This window comes from Polypterus senegalus, chromosome 12, assembly GCF_016835505.1.
Source record: "Polypterus senegalus isolate Bchr_013 chromosome 12, ASM1683550v1, whole genome shotgun sequence".
Classification (NCBI taxonomy): domain Eukaryota; kingdom Metazoa; phylum Chordata; class Cladistia; order Polypteriformes; family Polypteridae; genus Polypterus; species Polypterus senegalus.
Window position 1 is genome coordinate 61,401,134 of NC_053165.1, and position 27,541 is coordinate 61,428,674.

At 38.4% G+C, this 27,541-nt stretch overlaps 1 protein-coding gene across 2 annotated transcripts; it reads right to left on the reverse strand.

Moving 5' to 3' along the window:
- Positions 1-134: 134 nt before the first annotated feature.
- Positions 135-27,343, reverse strand: ankrd13a (ankyrin repeat domain 13A). 2 transcript variants are annotated; one of them, XM_039771789.1, is made up of 15 exons: positions 27,041-27,343; positions 21,330-21,465; positions 17,424-17,548; positions 17,114-17,159; positions 16,704-16,847; positions 16,157-16,346; positions 13,881-13,947; positions 13,180-13,261; positions 12,545-12,606; positions 9,035-9,165; positions 6,246-6,403; positions 5,989-6,114; positions 5,730-5,893; positions 5,413-5,477; positions 135-2,614 (listed from the first exon to the last, which is right to left on the reverse strand). In XM_039771789.1, the coding sequence occupies exons 1-15, from the start codon at positions 27,134-27,136 to the stop codon at positions 2,431-2,433; spliced, it is 1,776 nt and encodes a 591-aa protein (XP_039627723.1). In that variant the 5' UTR covers positions 27,137-27,343; the 3' UTR covers positions 135-2,430. The 2 variants fall into 2 exon arrangements, with proteins under 2 accessions (XP_039627723.1, XP_039627724.1); XM_039771790.1 differs by having other exon boundaries at positions 27,232-27,337.
- Between the last annotated feature and the right edge of the window lie 198 nt (positions 27,344-27,541).

The following is a 27,541-nucleotide window of genomic DNA, read 5'->3' on the forward strand; positions in this document are numbered from 1 at the left end:
TTTCAACCCACTTCATTAATACTGTCCCCCATTTTTCAAATTGTTGAATATCTTCCCATTATGGTCTGTTCTGTGCTTGGTGCCATGTTAAAAAAAACATACTGTAAACTGATCAAGAAAAAAAAACACCAAAATTATTAAATTCATTTTATTAAAGAACACAGCTAATCACACATGAGGGAAGCATCAACAAATCAAACAGGCCTGCTGTTTTCACAATAGTAAAATGCATCACACAAGTGACTGACAACAAAGTTGGGTCACCCCTGATAACTGAAATACTTCAACCCGTTTGTAGGAAAACAGAATATTAGTAATCTGCAAAAAAATCATCAGTACAAAAAAAAAAATGAAACAAAACAAATAGCAAAATAAATGCCAGTAGTAGGGATAAGCTCTACATTAGTTTTTAGATGAGTGGCGTATCCTGTGCACAACTGGTAAATCATATGCAAGTTCAATTCATGTGCAGCTGATTAGTAGAGTTGGGTGTGCATGTACTAATGAAGCACATATCAGACACTGTCTGCAAGCAATGTTTTTGATTTTTTATTTTTATTTCAGTGAGAAAAAACACACTCATATATATATATATATATATATATATAAATATATATATATATATATATATATATAAAACATACAAACAAAGTAACTCACTGTATATTTTTCAATATACTGCATGATAACTCCATTTCATCATTATGCTCTGCTTAAAATGCATTTCTTTTTTTTTCCCATAGCTGCTGAGTAAGCATTATACAGCACTGCAGGCTCACCAGTGTAAGTGTGCTTAATATGAATAAATTAAAATTAACTGAAATTCAAATCATGTTACCAATTATTATTTGAACTCATCCCTAAGTGGTAGTCAATAAAATTTGGCAGCATCAAGCATCTTTTGAAAGTGGCACAACAAAGGTGCAATTATTTATACAATAAACATAAAGAATATAAAACTCCATGGAAACTGTTCCTTCAGTCTTTGGTATTCCACAGTTAAAGCTGACATGTAAAAAAAACTCACATTTGCCTGCACCGGTCTTCTCCAAAATTCTGCCCTGTATTCCATGTTGTACAAATTAGTTGAGTAGATGTGGCTTGTCAACGAGAGTGTGGCTTAGTGCCGTCTTGTTTTTTAGATTATGGTTTGGACCCAATAAGAAGCATATTATGCCAGTACCCATTTAAGCCCCTCTCTTATGGGCTAGATGCTGGAAATACATTGCCTACTAGTAGGAGGAGAGTAGCTCTCCACATAGGAATACAGTACTCTATCCATTCTGTTTTGGTTTTCACATTGTTTCCCCACAGTGCTCTAGTATTGCTCTTGATTTAGCAGAATAATTCTTCATGAACCAACAACATTACTGGCATCCACCTAATGCCAATATTTTATATTATTTCCAAATGGAGTCATTGTGCTTCTTACCTCCTGCATAAATGGGACATATTGCTGCAATTTTATGCTTTACTGGCTTCTTGACTAAGTAATTCTTTCGGTTAGCTTATCTCTTTTCTACCAAATGTGCATGCTGGCTTTCTCTTGCCAATTTGTGGAGATTTTCCATTACTATGCTTTTCTTTTATGGTGTTTTATTTGTCTATGTATTGAAGGGTTGGTGGATGAGGGAATAGTTTTTGTGATACTCTCTCAGATGTGTGGATTTTCCTCCTGTCCATTTACCTCTTTGTGTCTGTTGCTTTCTTCATGGTTTAGGGAGGTTCCTAGGATTATGAATGGAGCCCTGGAGAGTGTGTTAATTATAATACGTTCTGTAGTTATGTGGCTAGTTCCCCTTTGTTGATATGTCTCTTATTGGTCTTTGTAGGTCTCAATAACTTCCAGTTCCTGTCCAGGTTTACAGCTACCACTGTTTGCTTGTAAGGCTGAAGGAAATTGCTTATTCATTTACTTTCCCACTTAAACACATCTGTTGTCTATTTCTTTTTTTGTTAAATCCAACCTGGTGGCCATTTGTGTTCAACTTCACCTTCATGTGCCACAGACTTTAGTACTAGCTCTCGTTGCACAATATGTAGTTCACTTACCATGTTAGTCATGGCTGTGTTCCTAACATGGAAAGTTACTGAAAGCTATGTGTAAGACTAAAGCCTAATGGCAGTTGCAGGTGCTCTTCCTTTTAAAATTTTAAAAGTGTACATCATGCAAACGCTCAGGGAAGGGGGTACTTCACAGTTTAAAAGCTGATTCTTTACTTAGTCATAAATGTTAAATTGTTTTTTTCCAATCATTAATGGTCATTTGCTTTTAAAAAAGTATTCTGTTAAACAGTTCTTGATTCCTGAGATCAGAGACCTACAGGTCTCCTTTGTGGCACGACAGGCACTGGTACTGGTACTGGTACTGGCTGAAATAAGCTGCTCTGCAAGCAGCAGGAGTGATGCTGGTGCTTTTACTTTTTCGCTCTATTTGTCAATGAGTGACAACTGCAAGATCCGCTCCAGTTCCTCCTGCTCTTCTTTCCTTTTCCTCTCCTCTTCCTCCTGGATGCGTGCAGATAATTCCATGGCAAGTGTAAGGTCTGAATCTGGACTGTCTTCTCGGCAGGTACTGATGGGCATGTTCATCAACAGGCTTTCCTGGGCAGCTCTATAGGGGAGACAATCACAAGAGAAGCAAATAAGAGGCAGCTGAGGATTTTACATCAAAATGTAGGTTTTAAGTCATTTAGTAATACACTTATAAAGTGGTGCAAATAAGTAAACTTCCCAAAAGGTGCACACAGGACCTTTTGAAACCAGTCAAGAGCTGGGACTTGCCTATTTTGGGTTTGTGAAACATACAAATCAGCAGAACCTGATAGCTAGACAAAGCCAAAAAGAACCTCTTCAAAAACACAAGATCTTTCCACCATGTAGCATTTATTAGCTCTGTTAGGGAGTACCTTATATCTTGTCCCTTACAATGTATTAGTTGTCAGGATAATTATCACCTAAAATGCAACATGATACTTCACTGAGTGATATAGTACTAACAAACATATGACAAGCTGTCCCCTGAACTTCTAAATAGCATTAATTTGAAACTTGCAATTTGTGACCCTCCTACCTCTGCAATAAATTAATAATAAATCACTGACAATCCTTAGAAACCTTAATAATTACTAAATTATTAATTAAAATAGTAAAACATTTTTAAAGCACAAACAATTCAACTCAAATAATTTCTGATATGCAGCAACAAGGTATGTGCCCACACTCTGCCGTTATTAAACATGGACTTAGTTCATGACTAACATACTTAGTTCTGAAGAGGGTCACGGGGGTCTACCTAGCCTGTCTCAGTTAGCAAAGGATACAAGGCAGGAACAAACCCTTGACAGGGTACCAGTTCATCACAGGCTGAACACACCCAAACCACACACTAGGGCCAATTTAGGATCACCAGTTTACCTAACCTGCATGTCTTTGGACTATGGGAGGAAACCCATGCAGACATGGGAAGAACATGCAAACAGCATGCAGGGAGCACCTGGGATGCAAACCCTGGTCTCCTTATTGCAAGGCAGCAGCACTACAATTGGACCACCGTTCCACCCTAAATATGGACTTAGTCAAGTGCAAGGGAAATGTTAATAACTAATGATTTCTGATATTCAGTCATTTTTCTTGGGGGGATAATTATCACAGTAAACACAACAGTTCAACCGTTTCACCATATTTACTGAATTGTTCACCAAATAACACAAAGAGAGGAACCAGCAACAATCCAACATTAAGCTGAGGAGAACAGGTAAAACTCTCTCACAAACTAAAAACTCAGGCTTTTGGTTTGCAATTTAAAGTTCTAAAGGACACTATGTATTTTTTCCAAAAACTTGCTGCATAACTGCAGCTGAAATTTAAAAAAAAAATAGTGCTAGTGAAAGACTGTCTGCATTCATTTGAAATTTAAGTGTCATTAAAAATAACTATTAAGTAACATAACCAGATTAACTGCTAGCAACAAAATATGAGGTCTCACATATTATAGTATATTCACAAAAGCCAGCATGTCACCAAAGCCAGAAACAAAAAAAAAATAATGTAAAAGAACAGAAGGCAGCTGAACACCTGATCCAGGAAGATATTAGCAATGTGAAAAGACTAATGTCTTCAGGAAGGAACATGCTATTGATTGTCTTAGTCACAAATTAAAACAACTTCACAACTTTTTATTATGGAAATCACTGCTGATGTTTCATGATGCTGCTTCCTGCTCTTGTATACCTTCTAATGCCACCTCATAAGTTTTCATTACAATGCTGTATTTATTTTTATGCTATATACTTTTTCTAGCTGTTCTACCCAGCTTCACCTCAAAGAGTGATAAAATGCATAAAACAAATATAAAGAAGATCTGACACTAATGACCTCCTTACTGCAGCAGAAAGACATAAATGTTTATAGTTTTATTTAGCATCTACTGCTCCTTCATTAATTAAGAGCAGCAAAGAACAATTTGCAGAACAGCAATTATTAATTATCTCAATAGTTCAGTAACAATATTGAAATGTTATACAACATACAGAACGCACCACAGTCATTAATGTACACTAAGGGTTGAGTAGCACACACACCTTCCTCTCCAAAGAGTTTTCATCACCTCACACTCCCGTTGCCTCAAAAGACTTTTGTTAGGCTATTCACTTATTATTTTTCCCTAGACAAAAACTGAATCTGATTTTTTTTGCTTGCTATAACATGAGTATCCATAAAAGAGTGAATGGATTTTTGATACAAGAAACTATAAATTAACTCCATCCATAAATGCTATTTTTTAGTATTTTATTTATCCCGTATAGTTTGTAATGATGGCCAAGAAAAAAAAATGTAATTTGATGTTTTCATGCAGACAAGAGAGAAAAAATGTTTATGATATAATAGAAGCAAAAAGTGACCAATGCTGTACAATGGCAAATGATGTGAAAAAATTGTCAGCTATCCAGTCATATGCTCAAAATTTGCAGAACTCATGCTTTTTGTTAGATGTTTCTTTACATAAACACTGTAATAGAAGCACCTACCATAAGCAGGAAACTATAGCCTGATGGGATTATATTTTTCAACTGATGAACCACCTCTCCCCATCATTCGCTGGTCAGGAGTCTTGTCTTTAGTGAAGGCTTAGTTTCCTCTTTAAGATGTGCACCAATAATTTGACTCTGCAGTTGCCACAGAGTGTCATCCATGGGATTCTACTCCCTCACAATACTGTTTCTGAAGGTGATGGGGTAATTATTCCAACTGGAGAATTAACAATGAATGATGTCGTCTGGGGGGTGGGGAGTTTTTTTCCCCTCTTGCACGCAGCGACCCACTGTAGGTCATTCCACAACCTCCTCACAACCTTTCCTCATTTCTTTCTCATTTAGTACCATTGTAATTAACAAAAAAAAGGGTTCCCACCTACTGTACTGGCTTTCAAACATGGCCTCAGGGAAAACTCCATTGATTCCGTCCCAGGACGTTATCTAAAGGAAAAATGAAAAACAGATGATGAGATGACATTTTTTTTTAAATCTGCCCCAGAATTTTCATTGAGATACACTCTAGTTAAATCTCTTTTAAAGTAAAATTGGTTTCAATCAATGACTTCCTGTTAAATAATTCAAATAAACAAATCTTTCTTGGTCTTTATTTGAAAACTCCTAACACAGAGTCGACCCAAATATTTCAAACTGCTGTTCATTCAGTGCGGAGCCAAATTCAGATTGTCATCTTACCTCATTTGTACATTTTGATTCTAGCAGACTCTGTTGGATGGCAAACTGCAACAATTCCTCGTCGTGATTTGTGGCAGGCATTGCACGGCCCCCGCCTCGGCGGATGTACCTTGTTGGCACATCAAACACAGAGGAGCACACAATGAATGGAGATTCGGAAGAGGCTGTAATTTGTAAATTACACAATTGAAATATTTTACAAAAATGTAGACTAAACTTTTTCTATTACAGTATTCATTATTTCAATAATTTATTTAACCTGTATTGTCTTCCTCATCCTGAGAAGGTGTTTTGTTTGAAGTGAGATCTACCACATCTTCAGTACTGCACAAGTTCACATTACCAAATGTGATGCGTGCATTCAGAACATGAAACAGTGGGATCTCTGGGATAAAATTCAAAAGAGCCCGTGTTAGCATACCTGATTATGTCATATTAAGAATACAAACAATATTTTTATTACCAGTAATTATTCTTTCAAAGATGTAATTCATATTAGCTTTCAGAATGTTATACCTATTTTAACAGGAAATCCAGGAGGGAATTTCAGGGTGACAAAGTCCCGCAGTCTGGCAAAATGTGCACTAGTCCTGGCCATTAGGTTAATAATAGGAGTCACCTGCTCCACCAGGGAGAGAGGATGCTCTTCACTCATCCACAATGTTGCTTTAAATCTTTGGGGGAAAAACACTGAGTCTTAAACATTGTTTCTTGAAATCCTCGCAGCAGCAGACTTTAGCTCAAACCATTTGTCCATCCCTTTACTAATTGGCTTAATTGAATTCTATGATCTCTGAGAGTAGGCAATCCATTTCAGGGCATATTCAAACACTCATCCTACTTACTTAGGGCAAATGTAGTGTCGTCAGTTTGAGCTAAAACACAGATAAAGCAAGAATGCGCCCCGTCCAAAAAGACAGTTCTGGTTTCTTAATTAGAGAGAGGTTTCTTTCCGTTAATGTCTTGTCTACTTAGCTTGTTCTGGCTTTCATGTACCCTTCTCATATAATTTCATAGAAATGTATTTTTATTTTTCTGGATAAAATTAAGAAAATATTTTGTGAAACTATGTCAGATTATCAGCATTTAATTCTTTGCTATTATTTTTCTTCTTTTTTTCTAAATATTTTCTTCACATGTGTTTATTGACATGTTTAATGCAAATGATACTCAGAGGCTGGATAACTATTTGTGGCTCACTATAAACTGAAAAATAATTATGAGTGAAAGGATGAAATTATGGCTTAGGAAGCTTACCAAAAGAAATAACTCACTACCCAAAATGTACTTTTTTTTTTTTTAGAATAACAGCCCACTTATTTTGGTAGCTCTGATCTGTCTCTCAAAAATGTCAAACGTTACGCCTTAACAATCTCTAGATGATAATGTCTGTTGAACAAATAGGTATCGCTAGATAAGTGGAGGCAAGGTACGCTCCAACACGTGGTGAAAGGTAGACAGACTCAAAATTTGGTTACCCTTGTAATTTTGCTGATTTGAATGCATGTGACTGCTCAACACTGATTACTTGAAACACCAAAATTGGCTGGACTAGCTCGTTAAGCCTTGAACTTCATAGACAGGTGTGTCCAATCATGAGAAAATGTATTTAAGGTGGTCAATTACAAGTTGTGCTTCCCTTGAACTCTCCTCTGAAGAGTGGCAGCATGGGATCCTCAAGGCAACTCTCAAAAGATCTGAAAACAAAGATTATTGAGTCTCCTGGTTTAAGGGAAGGCTACAAAAAGCTATCTCAGAGGTTTAAACTGTCAGTTTCAACTGTAAGGATTGTAATCAGGAAAAGGAAGGCCACAGGCACAGTTGCTGTTAAACCTCAGCTCTGGCAGGCCAAGAAAAATACAGAAGCGGCATATGCGCAGGATTGTGAGAATGGATACAGACAACCCACAGATCACCTCCAAAGATCTGCAAAAATATCTTGCTACAGATGGTGTATCTGTACATCGTTCCACAATTCAGCTCAATTTGCACAAAGAACATCTGTATGGCAGGGTGATGAGAAAGAAGCCCTTTCTGCACTCATGCAACAAACAGAGTCACTTGTTGTATGCAAATGCTCATTTACACAAGCCAGACTCATTTTGGATCAAAGTCCTTTGGACTGATGAGAAAAAAAATATTATAGTTATTTGGTCATAATAAAAAGCGCTTTGCATGGTGGAAGAAGAACACCGCATTCCAAAAAAAAACACCTGCTACCTACTGTCAAATTTGGAGGAGGTTCCATCATGCTATGGGGCTGTGTGGCTAGTTCAGGGACTGGGGCCCTTGTTAAAGTTGAGGGTTGGATGAATTCAACCCAATATCAACAAATTCTTCAGGATAATGTTCAAGCATCAGTCACAAAGTTGAAGTTATGCAGGGGTTGAACACAGTTCGAATTCTACAAAGGCATTCATGCAAAGGGAGAAGTACAATGTTCTGGAATGGCTGTCACAATCCCCTGACTTGAATATTATCGAAAATCTATGGGATGATTTGAAGCAGGCTGTCCATGCTCGGCAGCCATCAAATTTAACCGAACTGGAGAGATCTTGTATGGAAGAATGGTCAAAAATACCTCCATCCAGAATCCAGACACTCATCAAAGGCTATTGGAGGCATCTAGATGCTCTTATATTTGTGAAAGGAGGCTCAACTAAGTATTGATGTAATATATCTGTTGGGTGCCCAGACTTATGCACCTGTCTAATTCTGTTATGATAAATATTGCACATTTTCTGTTAATAAACTTAATGTCACTGCTGACATACTACTGTTTCCATAAGGCATGCCATATATTAAAAGGAAGTGGCTACTTTGAAAGCTCAGCCAATGATAAACAAAACTCCAAAGAATTAAGAGGGGTTCCCAAACTTTTTCATATGACTGTATTAGCAAGTAATTGTACCAGCATATGAGAGAGAGAGATAGTTTTAGAAACTGTGGAGAGGTGCAAGGAAAAATCCATCTACTTTAAGTGACATGTCATGTTCCTTTAGCAATATAAATAACTGTTAACAAAAAAGGAATAAAGTTTGACACCCATTATTCAAAAGTTACTATTCTGTGGAATAAGCGCACAATCCTCAGTGGGGACAAGAATTAGTATGCTGAACATTTAACAAGTTTTTTTGGGAGGCTGGGCAGAACAATGCTCTTTAAACATCCTGCACTCCACTGGAGACAGTTACAGCATGGGGAATTATTCTAGCTTAGGTTGACCACTTTAAAATCCACATGTGGTACATATTACTTTACTAACTGAATGGCTGTCCAAAAGACAGAAAATTTTAAATACTGACTTTTGGGTTCTGATGGTTAGTTCAATTGGTCTTCCAATATCCCTATCATGGAGGTCAAAGTCAGGGTTAAAGTACTCCTCAGGAGTAATAGCAGTTGGATTATTGGTAGAAGCAAACTCCAAGGTGTGGTCCTGTGGGAAGAGGAGAAAAAAAAATAGGTGACTTTAGTAAGCATGGATTCCATCAGTACCATGCTGAAATGTCAAACCTTTAGAGAGACAATAAGGAGGATTTCCACTTCAGCAACAAAGTGTTACAAGATTAAATATAAACTAACATTAAAGGATAGTAATTGTACCTTCCTCCACCAAGACAAAGGAGGTGTATGTAAACTTGAAAACAAAGGCTGTAGTATTAGAGCCCAATAAAATGCAAATAATAAATAATATTAATAAATAAAACAGCATGGTATTGCCTGCTGGTGAGAAAAGAACTAAAAATAATATATATATAAAAAAATATTTTTTAAAAACCACATTTATATTAAAGTTAAAAAGTGTACTAAAAAGAAAAAATAAGTCTCTCCTATATCACTTGTAAAATAAAAGCGTGGGCGCTTTTGCTAAAATTTTATTGATTGATGAAAAGCGCCCACGCTTTTATTTTACAAGTGATATAGGAGAGATTTATTTTTCTCTTTTTAGTACACTTTTTAACTTAATATAAACATGGTTTTTTAAAAAAAAAATATATATATATATACACACAAACATACAGGGTGGTCCAGATCTCATTATGCAACTCTTAATGCAATGCAGGAAAACAATACAATTCGGGTGATTGGCGCTACCAGTCCGGTCAAACATTTTGTTGATTTGGGAGGTCATGTTCCTATGCACTGCAGGCAGTCCAAATTCCTCCAACATCCTGCTTTGCACGTTGTTATAGCATAATGAAAATTGCATAATTAGATCTGGACCACCCTATATAAATATATATATATATTTTTTTATATTATATTATTTTCAACTTTTTATTCTTGGGTTTGTTTTAGTATAATTTTGTAATCAACATTTTAATGTCTCCTTTAATATCTCTGTTACTAGTGCCATCTATTGGTGAAATCTTTAACTATTCTTCATATGAATTTAATTAAATTTAAATTTAATTTAATTTATTTAATTTCTTAATTAACATGGATTAATTGATCATTCAGTGAAACTGATTATTGATTCATGTATTATCATCGGAAATGAGTAAGTGTGCGAAATGTCAAATCATTTGAACAATATGAAGTGGGTTAAATATCGATTACAAGATTTGTACCAGACAACAAACAGGTGAAGTTAAAAGAAGCGTGGTAAAAATAAAATGATCCAAAAAAGTAGAATTGCAATCTGGGTAACTGTCTTCTTAAGTCATTTGTTTGTTTAAGAATCAGGCATCATTTCCTCCAATTTAAAATTAAGTGAACTGCAAATTTGCATTTTTGTCCTTAGGAGTAGCAACATGGGCACTGTGTTAAATGATGCTGTTAAGAAATATTTAATAAACAAGTAAACAGTGGTAAACTGAAAAAGGTTGAGTATAAAATAGGATGAACCTTATATTTAATCCATCTAAGAGAAGTGGTGGCTCTGAGGCTAGGGATCTGCATTAACATTCAGAAGGTTTTCTGGTTCAAATACTGTAAACGCCAGAAGTGACTCTACTTGTTTAGGTCCTCCAACACTCCAGCCACTGTAAAAAAACTCACACTGTTCCAGTGTGGTGCTGAGGTGTCACCTGTTGCACAGCTGCACTCAGGTCCTAATCCGGAAGGTTCATGGTGTGGTGGGTGTGGGAACAGGCTGTAATCAGTGCATACTCCCAACCTCTCTTATATTTAGACTAACACCCTGTTCCAAGGACACTTCTGCCAGCATAGCCATTGAACAGAGCCCCTTGATTATGGTTATTTTTAAAACATGGCAAAATGGTTGAAAAGTATGATTTTAGAGATAGAAAACTGAGTTAGTTTCTCAAATGTGCCAAGAAATTTCAATTTGGTTATTTTCTTTGTTATTAAGTGAAAAATTATATAAAGAATGGACATGTATTGCAAAATAAATGGTCAAGAAATAGTTTTTCTATATCTCTCTATTATAAAAAAAATCCTGTGGAATGAATGACTAGGAGATGATAGTGATCTTTATGTTAAGATCACGAAAGACAAATAAAAGAACCGCGAGACGAAAGAGAATGGGCAAAAAAAAAAAAAATCAGTAGTGTAAAGTGAAGCAGCACACACAGATACAGATGTCTCAGTGCATATAAAGCGTATAAAGGACATACACTATGAGAATCTGTGGACCCGCAACAGTTAAAGCAATTACAAGTTTAATTTCAAATAAAACACAATTTGGTCAGGTGTATATTTATGATCATGGTGAAGCGATCACAACATGAGCAGCAGAGACACAAAGTAGCAAAAAGGACAGCGGCTGTGCATGTTTTAAAAAGATTGAAGGGCAGCGCGACAGCAGCGCTAGCACCCCCCCACACCTTTACAACGCGAGCAGCGTTATACGTCCTGCGAGAAAGAATTTAACCACGGCCGGGGCCAGAAATAAAGGACAAGTATTGTTTTTAAAACGTCACGCAAGACCAGGCAGTGAGCCATTATTTAAAACAAGTCCACAGACATCTAACTTAGCAGTTGTTAGATTGCTTTTGGCAGACAAGCATCATGTGCTCCCAGCTCTTAAAACAACGACATGCGTCAATCAAGCAGAAGAGGCAGCTCGCAAGCACATATCCTTAGTGTGCGTTCAGCTGCCCCCTTCACAACACGAGCAGCATTATATGTCTGGCAAGAAAGAGATGTAACCACGCACGGGGCCAGAAATAAAGGACAAGTATTGTTTTTACAAAAGTTTTTAAAGTAAAAGTGAAAATAATGCATATGTAACAATTCCCAAGAAAATAACAATCCCTTTAAATTGTATATTGCCTGCCAAAGGTAAAGTAATCCCTAATAGAGGATCACAGCAATCGTGGGAAAGAGGGGTTCTTTCATCGGAGTAGCGCTATTTCAGATGTGGCATGGCCAAATGGGGGAGGCAGCTTGATGAATGAGGTCTCCAGGACTTAAAACAAATCCAAATTACATTATGTGATATCATCTAATGTGAAATTCTACTCCGTACTTCTATAATTTTTGTTTTCATACTGTATTGGGGATTTATTCTGTTCTATGTATTGTACAGTATTGTATTGACCCCCTTCTTTTTGACACCCACTGCACGCCCAACCTACATGGAAAGGGGTCTCTCTTTGAACTGCCTTTCCCAAGGTTTCTTCGATTTTTTTGCCTACAAGGGTTTTTTTTGGGAGTTTTTTCTGGTCTTCTTAGAGGGTCAAGGCTGGGGGGCTGTCAAGAGGCAGGGCCTGTTAAAGCCCATTGCAGCACTTGTGTGATTTTGGGCTATCGTATTGTATTGTATATCCAGAAAACCAAACACGGTGGTGGGCGAGTGAAGCAAGCAGGGGGCGGAGCCCCCTAGTAATATAAAAATAGATGTTTTTTACCCCTTGGGCTCCACAGTACTGTTCCACTGTTCCAAGGAGAGACTCCAGAATGTTTCTTTCATCTACAGAATCAAAAGACAGCAGAAGCAAGTGAGCTAAATTACCAGTAGTGATCCATTTGGCCCATTACCCTAAAATGCAGGATAAAAAGACCAATCCAAACCACTCTAAATATGATAAAAGTCATTATGTTTCAAAGTCATCTAGCACATCATGATTTTTACTTAACTAAAGACTAGGCAGAGTGTCTCTGAGGCTGGGTATCTACATTGGCAATTGGAAAGCTGCTGTTTCAAATTCTGTAAATGCCAAAAGTAAATCTACTCTGTTGAGCCCTTCATCAAGGTCCATAGCCTGCAATTGCTTCATCTTGGGTAAAACATTAATCTGCATCCAGCCTTGCAAACAGGTCCTCCAACATACAGGGAAACCTTGGGGGTTGGTGGCAGGACTGACACTCCAGCCACCATAAAAAAAAAACTCTCACTATTCCAGTGTGGTGCTGGGGTGTCACTGGGTGTCCCAGTTCAGCTCATGCTTCCAACTTCTCTGATTCTAAAGACTAGGCAGATCGCTCCATAAATAATTCTGACAGGAACAAATCTCAACCAATATAAGGTACATGGTGTGCTGACCTCTGTATCTGGTCTTCTCTTCCTCAGTTAAATGCTCTGTCCTTGTTCTAATCACCACATTGACATTGTTCACAGTGAAAACCTAAGAAAACATAGGAAAAAAATTTTTTTTAGTGTTTAACCAAAAGTTGAATAGTAGGCAAATTGCTTTCTCAAATCATGGCTGGGTCTTCCAAGTATTGCCATGATCCTCAGCTCTCATGCATAGTTTGAAGTCTAATATAATTAGCCTGTTAATGCAAATAATACTTCCCCATTCTGCTGCTCTTTTAAAATTGTATGTTTTATTACATACATACACATATATACACACAGACACCTACACATATTATACAGTATATATATTACAGTATACACACACATTTATATTTCTGAAACAGAAGATTTCTGGGTACAGATGAGAAAAGAATGAAATAAATATTGTGCACATAAAAAGAGAAAAGTTACATTCATGCCTGTAAAACCAAACAAGTAAAACTGAATGACACATCACGGCTTGCTTTACCTAAAAGCTTTATAAAATTATAAAAACAATAGATTGATTGCAAATGACAGATTTTGGTGAAGCATTTACAAACAGGAAGGACAAAATTGTATAAAATAGGTGGAATCTGATTCTCTGTTCTAATGTCTTCATAAAGATACTCATGTGAATCAGCATATTCATATAACAAATAAATTCTAATGTAAATGTTCTATACCTTAGCTTCAAATCCATTGATGACTTCAGTTTTGTCACTTCTCCAGCCCCAGATTCCAGATTTGTTTCTGGACAGAGTAAAAACAAAAAGTATATTTTAATTATCACAGATTCGTACTTCATTGTTATATAAAATGGACAAATGTAATATTCTATGAAATACCCTGAACATCTAATCTATATTCTCTACATTGTTTGATGATGCCAAGGACAGCTAGGACCCAGCTTCTAATATCCTCACTGAAAAAATGGAAAATTACCACTGAAATAACAAAATATCTTAAGGAAGAAAAACCTGCTGTCTAGGTAAAATTCACAGCATCAGTCATAAAAAGTCACTACCCACCACAGCAGGCATGTCAAACTCACACCATTGATGGGCTGCATCGACTGCCATACGTGCCTAAGCGGGCCGCACTATAACAAATACTATTATACTAAGTTACTGTAACTTTCTTTCCAATACTGAAAACTTTACAAAATGTAACACTTAAAGTTTAAAGAAAAGCAATTTATTTCCATACAATCTCCGTACAACAGCATACAATTAGAGTCTTAGCCACTTAGCTAGGTCCTTATTTCCCCTTGGGATTAATAAAGTATCTATCTATCTATCTATCTATATTATATTATATTCATTGCTTATATAGGAGTCTTATAGTGTGAGATCTATTTCTTTTGGCCCGACACTTGGCATCTCTTGCTAATAACCAGTTCGTCAATATCAGGCTTGAAATCTTGTGCAGCTAAAACTTTTATGAGGGATGAAAGGTGCTCGGCAGTAAGTCTTGAGCGATGTGGGGTTTTGATAGCTTTCATTAACGAAAACAATTTCTCACAAAGATTAAGTGCTTCCAAACATAGACAGTACTGTCGATGCCAACTTACGGATCTGCACATATGAGGGTGGCAGGTAAGCATACAAGCCTGGGACACCAACTTCGTTGTATTTTGCCTTCAGAAAAGAATCTGACTGCAGTTCAATCAATTCCATTTGGATATTCTCAGGTGCATTCTCAACGTTGTAAGAGAACAGCGCAAAGTCCTGTTCGTGTGAACTGAAATCACGAAAACGCTCACTGAATTCATTGCTCAGTAATTCAAGTTAGAAAACAAATCCTCCAAAAATCAAATTTTACTTTACTAAGTTTACTTCAAAGTTTACATTATAAAATAAGCCGATATGCAAAAAGCCATCTGACCTACACTAATTTTACAAACTCAAAATCACAAAAATATGTTAATAAACAACTCACCAACTTCTCACGTCCACTTCAGATCTTCAGCTATAGTCTGCACTAACTGTTCGTTACAATACTAGCACAAAATTACATAAAACTCGAGTAGAAAAACGTGACTATTACTACTTGTGATGGTCAGTTCTGCCCAGTGGCCAGTGTCAGCAGCCCAGCCAGTAATGTAGCCTAGCAGGGGCGGCTCTAGGCTCGTGGCGGCCCAGGGCAGAGAAAGAATTGGTGGCCCCTTCGCCCGCCAATGTCAATATGGTATCTTATGCACGGCGGATGGCCACGTCCGTTGCGGACACTGCATAGCCTCCTCCTGCTCATGACACGCTTCTAAATGCGCGTGTTTGTAACTTGAAAACTAAGTGGCGGCCCATGATATTCTCATTATGGCAGAATGTTATAATACTACATATAGCTTACTGCTCCGACTCTAACGACATTAGTAACAACAGCGTACTAATTAACAAGAAATACAATGTTTTTCGGCCACATTGCCCTCAGCTGTGTTGTTATTTTCTTTAACTTTTTAATATTCAATATATATTGGCGTGGCGGTCCCCATGGATTTGGCGGCCCTGTGCAGGTGCACGGTTTGCACATGCCTAAAAGCTGCCCCTGCTGCCTGCTGCTGCAGCCTAGCACTTCAGTTGTGATGTTGCGGCTCATTAACTTTGGTCAAGACTCGTGGCTATACTAGCAGATATTTCTGGTACCGTAATGCCATGGAAAAATGCGCTTTTGTCAGAAGGCAGAAGAAAAGTCAATAAGTAATGCCGAAGATGCAGAATGATTCAATCACAAACAATAGTAATCATTTTGTACAAGTTCAGTGCTAACTAAGATCTGTCATCAGATCTCTGTAGCTGGTCGCATGCGGCCTGGGGCCACGTGTTTGACATGCCTGCACTACAGAATCCAATGTACTTAGTCAATATATTTTGAATATTTTAGGAAAAGCCAAAAGCACCAATATATCCAAACCAACCAGTTGTTGCCTCTGATATTTATGAAAGCTAACCAGCAGCCTTGCCTCTCAAATGCGATGTGACGTGTGTCCAGGTAAGTGTTAATGCTGGGCGAGGTCAAACGCTTTGCAACTTCCTGTTCTGCAGGCTGCATGGAGTCTAATGTCACTTCCTCCATTTCTCTAGAAATATCAAAGCGTTCAATATCCACTACTTCTTCATCATGATTTATCTCCATCAGCACTGCAAAGTTACCTGCACATACAGAAAAGAAAAAAAAATAAAGAAAACAAATGGCATTTACATTTTGTGGCAGATCATAATATGCAGGCAAGAATGTAGGTATTAAGTAGTATAGAAAAAAACAATGGTGGCTATATTGCTGCACATTAGTTACATATTATTAGACTGGCAATACTGAAGTTCTCCAAGTCAGACTTTTGCCAAACAGGTTAGCACAAGTATGGCGAGGAAAAGGAGTAGAAATATTTCCTCATTAAGCCTTATGCAATATTTCTTTAATGTAAAGAAAATGGTCTCCAACTACAATCCAGATAAAGGCATCCCTTTAACTTGGATTAACCTTCATTAGTATTCAACTTATCTACCAACCTTCCCCTCTAAAGATGTAGCTGCGTCGACCCCGTATCCAGGTCATATTTTCAAATCCAAGCAATGTAGCATCCACACGAAGGTTTGCCCCACTTTTCCAAATCCGACACACATCGCTGGGACACATCCGAGAAACCAGTGGTACTGAAATACAAGAGAGAACAGGAGTTAACTAAATGGAGAAACATAGGTTTAAAAAAAAAAAAACTCCGCAAAACCAGTGAAAGAGAAAAGGAGAAGATAAAAAGAAGCACAGGAACCCAATAAATCCCAAACCATCTCCCTCCCTTCAAATCAAAAAAGTAAACTATTAAAAAAAAAAAAGTTATAGGTGAGAAAAAGATTTCATATAGGACAGAAGACAAATCTGCACTATATAAATCTGAATAATAAAAAAAGGAAACACTTACTCCAGCTGGTAAACTCCCACTTCATTTCCATGTAGAAATCTGAAGACTATGGATAAACATGATTCAAAATTAGCATTTTAACTCTCTGAAAAGCCAAGATGTCTCTTATTGACTAAGGATACACATCACTGCCAGTATCAGCTGGTCATACTTTATAGCTCCTCTCATCATTTTACATATTACATTTTCACATTACTATATTACTAAGTTTTATTTTTGCCACTTTTAGAAACTAAAAGTGTTCTATAAAAATAATCTCCATTTTTCAGGTATTTGATCTTTGTGAGGGGAGAAAGAAAGTGAAGTGTACCTCCCGAATCTTGGCAAGCAGCTCTGGTACCCCCTGGAGAGCAGTGGAAGCTTTGAGGTAGTCTCGTTTCTGAAGAACTAGCTGCACCATCTGTGGATCCCCTGTGCTCACGGCTTCCTGGAGTACTACGCATGAGAAATTAGCAAGAGCTGTAGTCAAGACTTTTGGATAGTGGATGTCAGTGCTGTGCTCACTTGTTGTGAACAAATCTAAAACAGACATGGGCTACTAAAGTGAGACGCATACCTTTCTGCTGCACTGCAGTTATTTTTACCTCAATAAGATATGTTTTAGGTTAATTGTTACTTTAAAAAGTAATCGGACTACGTAAGGCATGTTATTTTTAACATGTTACCCTACTGCTCTGGAGATTGTGTTGCTGAGCTTAGCACTGTACATTCTGCTTCTCAACATAAATATACTGATATCTGAAATATCAAGACACATTATTTCAGCCAGGAGAAAGAATAATGCGAATGCTTGAACATTTGCCTCTATAAATGCATTTTGTGGATGCTTTGACCCGTGGCTGTTGAAAGTGTGTGCAATAAAAAATACATACATAGGATGACAGAGTGCAATGGACATGCGCAGACTACAAAATCCTTAACAGCAGCCCAGTTATAGGTTTACAGGGCCAGATAATCGGATAAGAAATCTACCTCTGTTAATCAGGTTTCTCAGACGTCAATAACACAATGTCTCTAGTCGAGATAAGGATTTGCATAGCATATTGATGCACATGTAAACACGCAAACTGATAAAGGTGATCTTTTGGAATTATTTCAGTTAAAATTATAATCCATGTACTTATGAACTCCACAGTAAACTATACTGAAGAGCATGTGAGAAAAAGAAAAGAAAAAGAAAAAAAAACGTATTTCTTAACAAATAAAACAGTGAAACTATCTCATGCAGAAACTTTGGCAACATTTAAACATGCTTGATGGATTTTATAGTCTTGCCTTGTTTGGCAAACATCTTCTGATGTTCAGGTTAAACTGAAAGAAGCACATCAACTATACTAGTTACTACTCAGCAAAGACGATCAGCTCAGTCATTGCATTTTGTGAAAAGATTAGGCTATTAAAGAGCCACAGGGAGCCAAAATCAATGGAAGTGGAAGCAGCATCAGACACCAGCTAGAAACCAACACTTCACAGAAAAGTCAGACTAATGTGAAACACAGTCAGCATCGCATACATGGCTATGTAATGTGGAAGGAAATTGAAAATAAAATCTAAACACCACTGCAGAAAATATACACTTTTCGATATGGAAAATGACCGCACTGAATTAGAATTCATGTCCCTGATGTTGTAAACCAATAGCACTAACCATTGTGCTGCAGATCCATTTCAAATATAAGGCTAGAAACTCAGACATAGTTAGATACTGACATAAGAACTCTAATAAAATGTTACAGAGGAGAGCCAGCTGGCATATGATTCTTACTTTTCCACTGCCAATGTTAAAGTCTATTCTTATAGTGAAAGTAACAAAAAGGTTTAGGCTGAGAAGCTGGCTGAATAAAATGCACCAACGAGGGAAAGAGAATCACCTGTAAAGTAAAATCATGACAATTCTGTAGATATTCTAAAAGACAAGTATAGCATGATCCATGTGTGCTTCTGACCTTGTATTCATTCAGTTGTGAGTGCCCATGTATGGATATATACTGTCTATCTGCTACCTGCCGACTCCTAAAAGTGGAGACTCGGCAGACATGTAGTGCAAGGATTTACGACAGTGCCTCAACTTTGTAATCATTAGAGATGCAGTGATTTATGGTCACTGTCAATAGACATGACAATATGTAATGTTAACAAAAAAAGAGCTGGACATGTTCACATTGCATTCAAGGCAGGGAGTGAGTACCTGTGAAGCGGTAATCTAAATACACTCACCTAAAGCATTATTAGGAACACCTGTTCAATTTCTCATTAATGCAATTATCTAATCCACCAATCACATGGCAGTTGCTTCAATGCATTTAGTGGTGTGGTCCTGGTCAAGACAATCTCCTGAACTCCAAACTGAATGTCAGAATGGGAAAGAAAGGTGATTTAATCAATTTTGAGCGTGGCATGGTTGTTGGTGCCAGACTGGCCGGTCTGAGTATTTCACAATCTGCTCTTTTACTGGGATTTTCACGCACAACCATTTCTACGGTTTACAAAGAATGGTGTGAAAAGGGAAAAACATCCAGTATGCGGCAGTCCTGTGGGCGAAAATGCCTTGTTGATGCTAGAGGTCAGAGGAGAATGGGCCGACTGATTCAAGCTGATAGAAGAGCAACTTTGACTGAAATAACCACTCGTTACAACCGAGGTATGCAGCAAAGCATTTGTGAAGCCACAACACGCACAACCTTGAGGCGGATGGGCTACAACAGCAGAAGACCCCACGGGTACCACTCATCTCCACTACAAATAGGAAAAAGAGGCTACAATTTGCACAAGCTCACCAAAATTGGACAGTTGAAGACTGGAAAAATGTTGCCTGGTCTGATGAGTCTCGATTTCTGTTGAGACATTCAAATGGTAGAGTCAGAATTTGGCGTAAACAGAATGAGAACATGGATCCATCATGCCTTGTTACCACTGTGCAGGCTGGTGGTGGTGGTGTAATGGTGTGGGGGATGTTTTCTTTGCACACTTTAGGCCACTTAGTGCCAATTGGGCATCGTTTAAATGCCACGGGCTACCTGAGCATTGTTTCTGACCATGTCCATCCCTTCATGACCACCATGTACCCATCCTCTGATGGCTACTTCCAGCAGGATAATGCACCATGTCACAAAGCTCGAATCATTTCAAATTGGTTTCTTGAACATGACAATGAATTCACTGTACTAAAATGGCCCCCACAGTCACCAGATCTCAACCCAATAGAGCATCTTTGGGATGTGGTGGAACGGGAGCTTCATGCCCTATATGTGCATCCCACAAATCTCCATCAACTGCAAGATGCTATCCTATCAATATGGGCCAACATTTCTAAAGAATGCTTTCAGCACCTTGTTGAATCAATGCCACGTAGAATTAAGGCAGTTCTGAAGGCGAAAGGGGGTCAAACACCGTATTAGTATGGTGGTCCTAATAATCCTTTAGGTGAGTGTATAGCTAATATCATCATAAACAGACAGACACTGGCAACAAAAGGCTCATTCATCCCATGAGCAGATTTCCAAATAAATACCACAATAGTGTTACTGTGTGTTCTACATTGTTTCCCACAGTTTCTCTACAACCAGAATGACCTTTACTAGGTAATGAGATTAAGATAGGATAGTCATTTATCAAGCCATATAAAATGAAGCTTTGGAAAACCATAACTATGCAAGAGTTTTCAAAGGAAGAGAAAAAGAACTTAAATCAAAATCACTGGTCCAAATGTAAGGGTATACACAATTATGAATTTATTCAGGATACCTCATGTGGCAGTATCAGAAATACCGTTTTATTTCAGTATCCCTATCACGTGTTATCTTCTGCAGCCTACACAATCAGTGCTTCAGAAAGAACAGCGGGATGGTTAATATATTACATAGCAATACCTTCTTAACCAAAGGGGACAGCTCAGTTACTGATGTACTGTTTCAGCTAAAAATGAGCTTCTAATTGCAATAACTCATTGCTACTATAGATAAAAATAGTTCCAACAACCCCCTTCTTTTAAAACTAGTGCTTGCATTTAAAGTTATAAAAGTCACTTATTCTAAACTTCATCTTTGGAAAGCCTTTGCTACTTGTTATGACGGACTTGAACAAAGTGGAAAGATTTGCTCATAGTATTCAAAACATTGTAGTGATTGATTTACAAAGAAAGAATTTATCAGCAGAACAGTTCAGTTACTAGCAGAATATGTTTGGAACAGAGAGTGATTTAAGTGGAAGCACTCACCTGTCCAACCTTTTGCATTTTCTTTGGTGACCTCTGCATTGTGCCTTAGAAGAACTCTGGCAGATTCTAGGTGGCCCAGGGACACTGCGAGGTGCAATGGTGTCCGGCCTCTGGGATCAACCTCCTCAATGTTATGCTGAAACACAGAGACACAAATGAATGAAAAGCACACAAAGGTTCACATAGAGCAGCCAACTATTTGACACAGACTGAGAGTTTATGATTTGTATTGCTTTATTTACCATTATGCTGCAACCTTTCACTTGACTTTTAGTCCCCAACTACATCCACATGCATTCCTGTTATAAGGTAGTGTTCAACACGGAAAACACACCAACAAAACAAATTAATTTACTGTAGCTGATAAATTCACCAGCAGGTGCAACATATTTTGTTCAATAGTCTAAAATTAACACAGTCAAAGTCTTTACAGGTATCTGTTAACAGGATTATTTTGTTGTCATTCCCACCCATTACAATTGTGTTTTAACTGAACCAAAAGTGCAATTAAATGTATCTGGGCACTTTAAAGTCATGTAATTTTTATTTAATATGTCATTAGCTTGCAGACAGACAGACAGATAGATACTTTATTAATCCCAAGGGGAAATTCACATAATCCAGCAGCAGTATACTGATACAAATAAACAATATTAGTTCCGGGTGGAACTGAAGAGTCGCATAGTGTTGGGGGGAACAATCTCCTCAGCAGTGGAGCAGGACAGTGACAGCAGTCTGTCACTGAAGCTACTCCTCTGTCTGGAGATGACACTGGATGGAGTGGATTCTCCATGATTGACAGGAGCTTGATGAGCACCCGTCGCTCTGCCACAGATGTTTAACTGTCCAGCTTTATTCCTACAATGGAGCCTTCCTTCCTAACAAGTTTGTCCATGTGTGTGGCGTCCTTCATCTTTATGCTGCCTCCCCATCACACCACCGCATAGAAGAGGGCACTCGCCACAACCATCTGGTAGAACATCTGCAGCATTTTATTGCAGATGTTGAAGGATGCCAACCTTCTAAGGAAGTATAGTCGGCTCTGACCTTTCTTACACAGAATCAGTATTGGCAGTCCAGTCCAATTTGTCATCTAGCTGCACACCCAGATATTTATAGGTCTGTACCCTCTTCACACAGTCTCCTCTGATGATCACAGGGTCCATGAGGGGCCTGGGCCTCCTAAAATCCACTACCAGTTCCTTGGTCTTGCTGGCGTTCAGGTGTAAGTGGTTAAGTGGTTTGAATCACACCATTTAACAAAGTCTTTGATTAGCTTCCTATATTCTTCCTCCTGCCCACTCCTAATACAGTCCACAATAGCAATGTCATCAGCGAACTTTTGCACGTGGCAGGACTCTGAGTCGTATTGGAAGTCTGATGTATATAGGCTGAACAGAACCGGAGAAAGTACAGTCCCTTGCGGTTCTCCTGTGCTGCTGACCACAATGTCAGACCTGCAGTTCCCGAGACGCACATACTGAGGTCTGTCTGTAAGATAGTCCATGATCCATGCCACCAGGTGTGAATCTACTCCCATCTCAGTCAGCTTGTCCCTAAGGAGCAGAGGTTGGATGGTGTTGAAGGCGCTAGAGAAGTCCAAAAACATAATTCTTACAGCACCACTGCCTCTGTCCAAGTGGGAGAGGGATCAGTGTAGCATATAGATGATGGCATCCTCTGCTCCCACCTTCTCCTGGTATGCGAACTGCAGAGGATCGAGGGCGTGGCAGACCTGTGGCCTCAGGTGATGAAGCAGCAACCGCTCCATGGTCTTCATCACATGTGACGTCAGAGCAACAGGCCGGAAGTATCTAGGACGTGATACCTTTGTGACTGGGGTGATACAAGATGTTTTTCAAAGCCTCGGGACTCTCCTCTGTTCCAGGCTCAGGTTGAAGATGCGCTGTAGAGGACTCCCCAGTTCCAGCGCACAGGCCTTCAGCAGTCGTGGCGATACTCCATCTGGACCTGCTGCTTTGCTGGCACGAAGTCTCCTCAGCTCTCTGCTCACCTGCGCTGCTGTAATTGTGGGTGGGCATGTATCTACTATGCTGGTATAAGCAGAAGGATGGTTGGAGGATGCAGTACTCCGAGGTGAGAGTGGGTTAGGGTGGTCAAACTTGTTAAAGAAGTTGTTCATTTGGTTTGCTCTCTCCACGTCTCTCTCGACAGTGGCACCCCGCTTCGAGCTGCAGCCAGTGATGATCTTCAACTAAATGTTAGCAAAACTGTTTATTGGGAGAATCAGGCTCGACCTCAGTGCCCACCACAGGCCATGTCCCTCTTAGGCTCACAACTCTCCACTGAATTGGACATGCCAATTCACTGTGGAGGGAGCCCACATTAACGTCACTTGCTTATGCCAGAAGAGTTCTCTAGTGTGGTGTGTTCCTGTATCCTCCTCATATAAATTAGCTAACCACCCCCGCTTTACTAATTCTCCCATTGTCTATTCTACATAAACAATTGAAAGCAATGGAGGAGGATACTACTTGTGACATAAGATTCTTCTGAGCTAGAAGGAACTTTTTCTCCAACAAATTCGTCCATCTGTGTGCCATCATCACCACTATTTTAAACAGTGTGTGGTCTTATTTTGTCTTGTACAATTTGCCCTTCAAGGTCAAACTGTTTGTAAGGCGGGAAGCAGAAGATGAAAAAGAATGGAATGTGATATCTTGAAAGTGATAAAAATTCTTAACAAATTTTCACCTCATTCTACAAATACAATTAGTCTTGTGGAACTTTGCACATGAGGAATCATTCACTACGACTTGCAATTGACATATTCATCATGTTGATACAAGATGGAACAATGATGCAGAGGTCAGAATCACTACCTCACAGCTACAGGAGGAGACCAGGATCCTCTTTTTTAAAGGTTGCATATGCAACTTCCCACACAAACACTGGGATTTGTAAAAGAAAACTGCACAGGGGAAGGTGTATATATTTATGGTAACTCTGAGCCATGTATACGCAACTTTTTGGAGAAAATGGGAAATGACATCACCAGTGATCAAGCAGAGAAATGCAGCCAAACCAGGTAAATTACGACTCATCTGTAGAATAATTCATATCACTGAGCAATTATTAGAATGTGCTTTGACATGACAAACATCAAAAACAATGAATATGATGTACAGATTGCATTTTAGTAAGTGTTTAAGACAGCCAATGCTATGTATCTGCACTGAAGAACTTTTTTGGTTTTTGTCAGTTTATATCAGTTAATTGTCACTTCTCAGGGAACCAGCCAACAGGTCAGAATATCTTAGTCAAGCTTGACTCCGTCATACTTGCTGTGCTGGAATCCATTAACTGACCAGAAAGGCACTAGACCCAGTTTTCATATGGTGTGGGTGCACATACATAAAACATTACATGTTTTTGCCAACATAAAAAGTCAATTTGCAAATGTTTCTGGTTTTTGTAACATAATCGAAGCAATTAATTACATTTATATAGCAATAAGATCACATAGCGACAACAAAACTGCTTTTGTCAACCATAAATACTTGCATTCCATTAATGCACAAGCCATCAGTGATTGATTTCATGATGTGGCTGGCATTTGTCATGTCTAAGTGGCCTGGGTCAGCCTGTGATTTATTTCTTATGAGGAAGAGTAGTTTTGGCAGTTGTGATGGTACTGTATGTGGTGAATGGCTTATTAGTAAGGGAACAGGTTGAACCCTCAGTTTTTTTTTTTCCATATGCCTTGTGCTATTCATTGTAACAGCAATCACGCTGTTACATGTGCCAGGGTATAGTGTAATCTTATCTGGTTATCTACTCAAATACTGGTGCCTTATGCCTTTCCTTGACCCCCAGAGTGCAGAGGAGAGCTGCTATAATGCCACATGTAATCTTGTGTTCTCTGCCAGATACTCTTGAATGCAGGTGGGAAGGTCTTGACACATCAGGAAATAGGCTGCCCTACTGGCCAATGAAGTTCTACAGCATTGAGATTCCATATGCATGAGGTTGATTAGTATGGTCCATATATGGATGTTTCTGAGCAGCATTTGAGGCACATTCCTGTGTGCATATTTACATGTGTGTAATATTTAGGTATAAATGGTAAATTGCTTATAAATGTGCATACACTAGGTTTTATACATGTTGTTTTGGGGGGGCATATGCATCTTCCTGTTTTGTTTTTTTTTTTGGCATGAACATATTTTCATGCTGAAATATATGCAAAGTTTTATACATGAGGCATCAGATCCTGCCTGTTGTCTGAGTGGAGTTTGAATGTTCAATGCATTCCTGTTTTCCTCTCCAAAAATGTGCATGTTATATGGACTGATGATTCCAAATTGGCTCTGGGTGTGTGCCCATGTCTACCATCATGGATCGAACAGTACAGTGGTCAGTTCTGTTCCTTTACTGATCCAGTGTCCTGGATTCATCTCTGGGATCTTCTCATCCACCCTAAATTTGTGCTGTTCACGTTAATTAATGACTCTAAACTAGGCAGAGATTCTGAGTGCAAGCATGAGCTGTCCCTGTGATGAATTGGTATCCTGTCCAAGAATCATTGCTACTTTCCTGCTGTTGCTGCAGAAATAGGCTCTGGTCCTCAGTATGAATGCACACAATCAAATCAAAGAAGCTATCTGATGAGTTGCAGGCATAAACAAAGGTAACATCTCACTTAATGTCAGCTGGGTGCCTGTGTTTAATCAACAGTACTGAATTAAAGTAAGAGCACATCCAGTTAAAATGTTTTATATGGGGAGATGGAACAAGTGAGGGTCAGCCAACTCTGGGCAGGGTGCTAATCCATTGCAAAACCCCTTTCACACATGAGGCAGGAGTCAGTCATGGTTTGGCAGCACCAGTCCATCACAGAAGACACACCCATAATCATTCTTACTGCAACAATTTAGGGTAATTTTTAAAACCAGAACATTTGACAAAAGTGTAATAAAAAGCTTACAGATCCTGTAAGTGAGGTGCCAAGTTATTAAGACCACTGCAAATACCTAAATGATTTCTGACTCTACAAGGAGCAAAAACAATCTACACCACTGTATTTAACTGACTACTAAAGACTATTAGAGGTAAGTTTTACACTTCCTAAAAAGCAAGAGTATCACTAAACATGTTTAGGAGTGTAACAAAAGCAGTTAATAAATGTTTTTAAGAAGTTACTTTACTGTATGAATCAATCCAGGGTCTTGTGGGCACATCATGTTGCATTGGTGCCCCGCCCACAGAATACCGAAAGTATTAGTCTATAGTGGAAAAAAGAACTTCAAAAATGAACTGATGTTGTTGAGAAGCGGTCTTCGAAGTTTTAAACGTGATAACGGCCATTTCGAAGCACGTCTAACAACAGATTTGAAAGCTGGAAAAGTTAAAACACTTCTGAGTTGTTCCGAATTGTTAATTCTGGGGGATTTGATCTTAGTCCATATTATAGACCTTAGCCTACCTTACCTTTGCTGTAAAGGGGTATTTACCACGAAATGCGTTTGACTGAGGTGAACCAATCTCGGGATTTCTTAAATGTGCATTTCGGGATTAAAATTTCCGATCCTCTGTCAAGGTCTCAATCCCATCTCGTATACATCATTAGGCTCTTCCCGAAGATGACTGTATTTTTTTTTGTTGGTTTCGGCGCATTCGATTAAAGAGGCCGACTAGTCGAGTTACCAGTACCCGCCGACTGCCACTGGCAAGTTGAACGCTGTAGTTACCTGTGGAAGTTTATTTTCCAGTTGTTTGTAGTCATTTTCCCAAACTGCAGCATGAAGTGGAAACTGAACATTGTAATCCCCAGCTGCGCAGCTCATCCTTTTGGAACTCGGTAGTATTAGCGCTGTTGCCGGAAGCAGGCGTTAAGCTACTATTCTATTTTGAATTATAGAAACATTGTATTTAAACTTACTTTGCTCCACTCGCCATTTCTTAAGTAATATATTCCTAGCTAATTAACAAAAGTAAAACTAAGAGTAACTAAACTTTCCTGACAAACTTTTTTAATAAGGAAGAATCGGGTAGGTACTATTATTTTCAGAGGAGGGGGGATGACTTTCGAATTTTTTTTATGTTTCTATGATGTAAAAATCATGAATCTTTTTTTAAGGACATCAGCGGCCGCTTTAATTTTTTACTTAACCTTTCTGTAAACAGTAAAATGTTTAATGTTTCATTTTTAATGAATCTTACTTATGAGTATATTAAAATCACTACTTTTA

Coding starts and splice junctions, on each gene's coding strand:
- ankrd13a (XM_039771789.1), bottom strand. CDS start 27,136: ATGAGCTGCGCAGCTGGGGATTACAATGTTCAGTTTCCACTTCATGCT. Junction 16,347..16,703: donor CTACATCTTTAGAGGGGAAG/GTTGGTAGATAA, acceptor CTGTATGTGCAG/GTAACTTTGCAGTGCTGATG. Junction 13,262..13,880: donor TCAATGGATTTGAAGCTAAG/GTATAGAACATT, acceptor ATGTTTTCTTAG/GTTTTCACTGTGAACAATGT.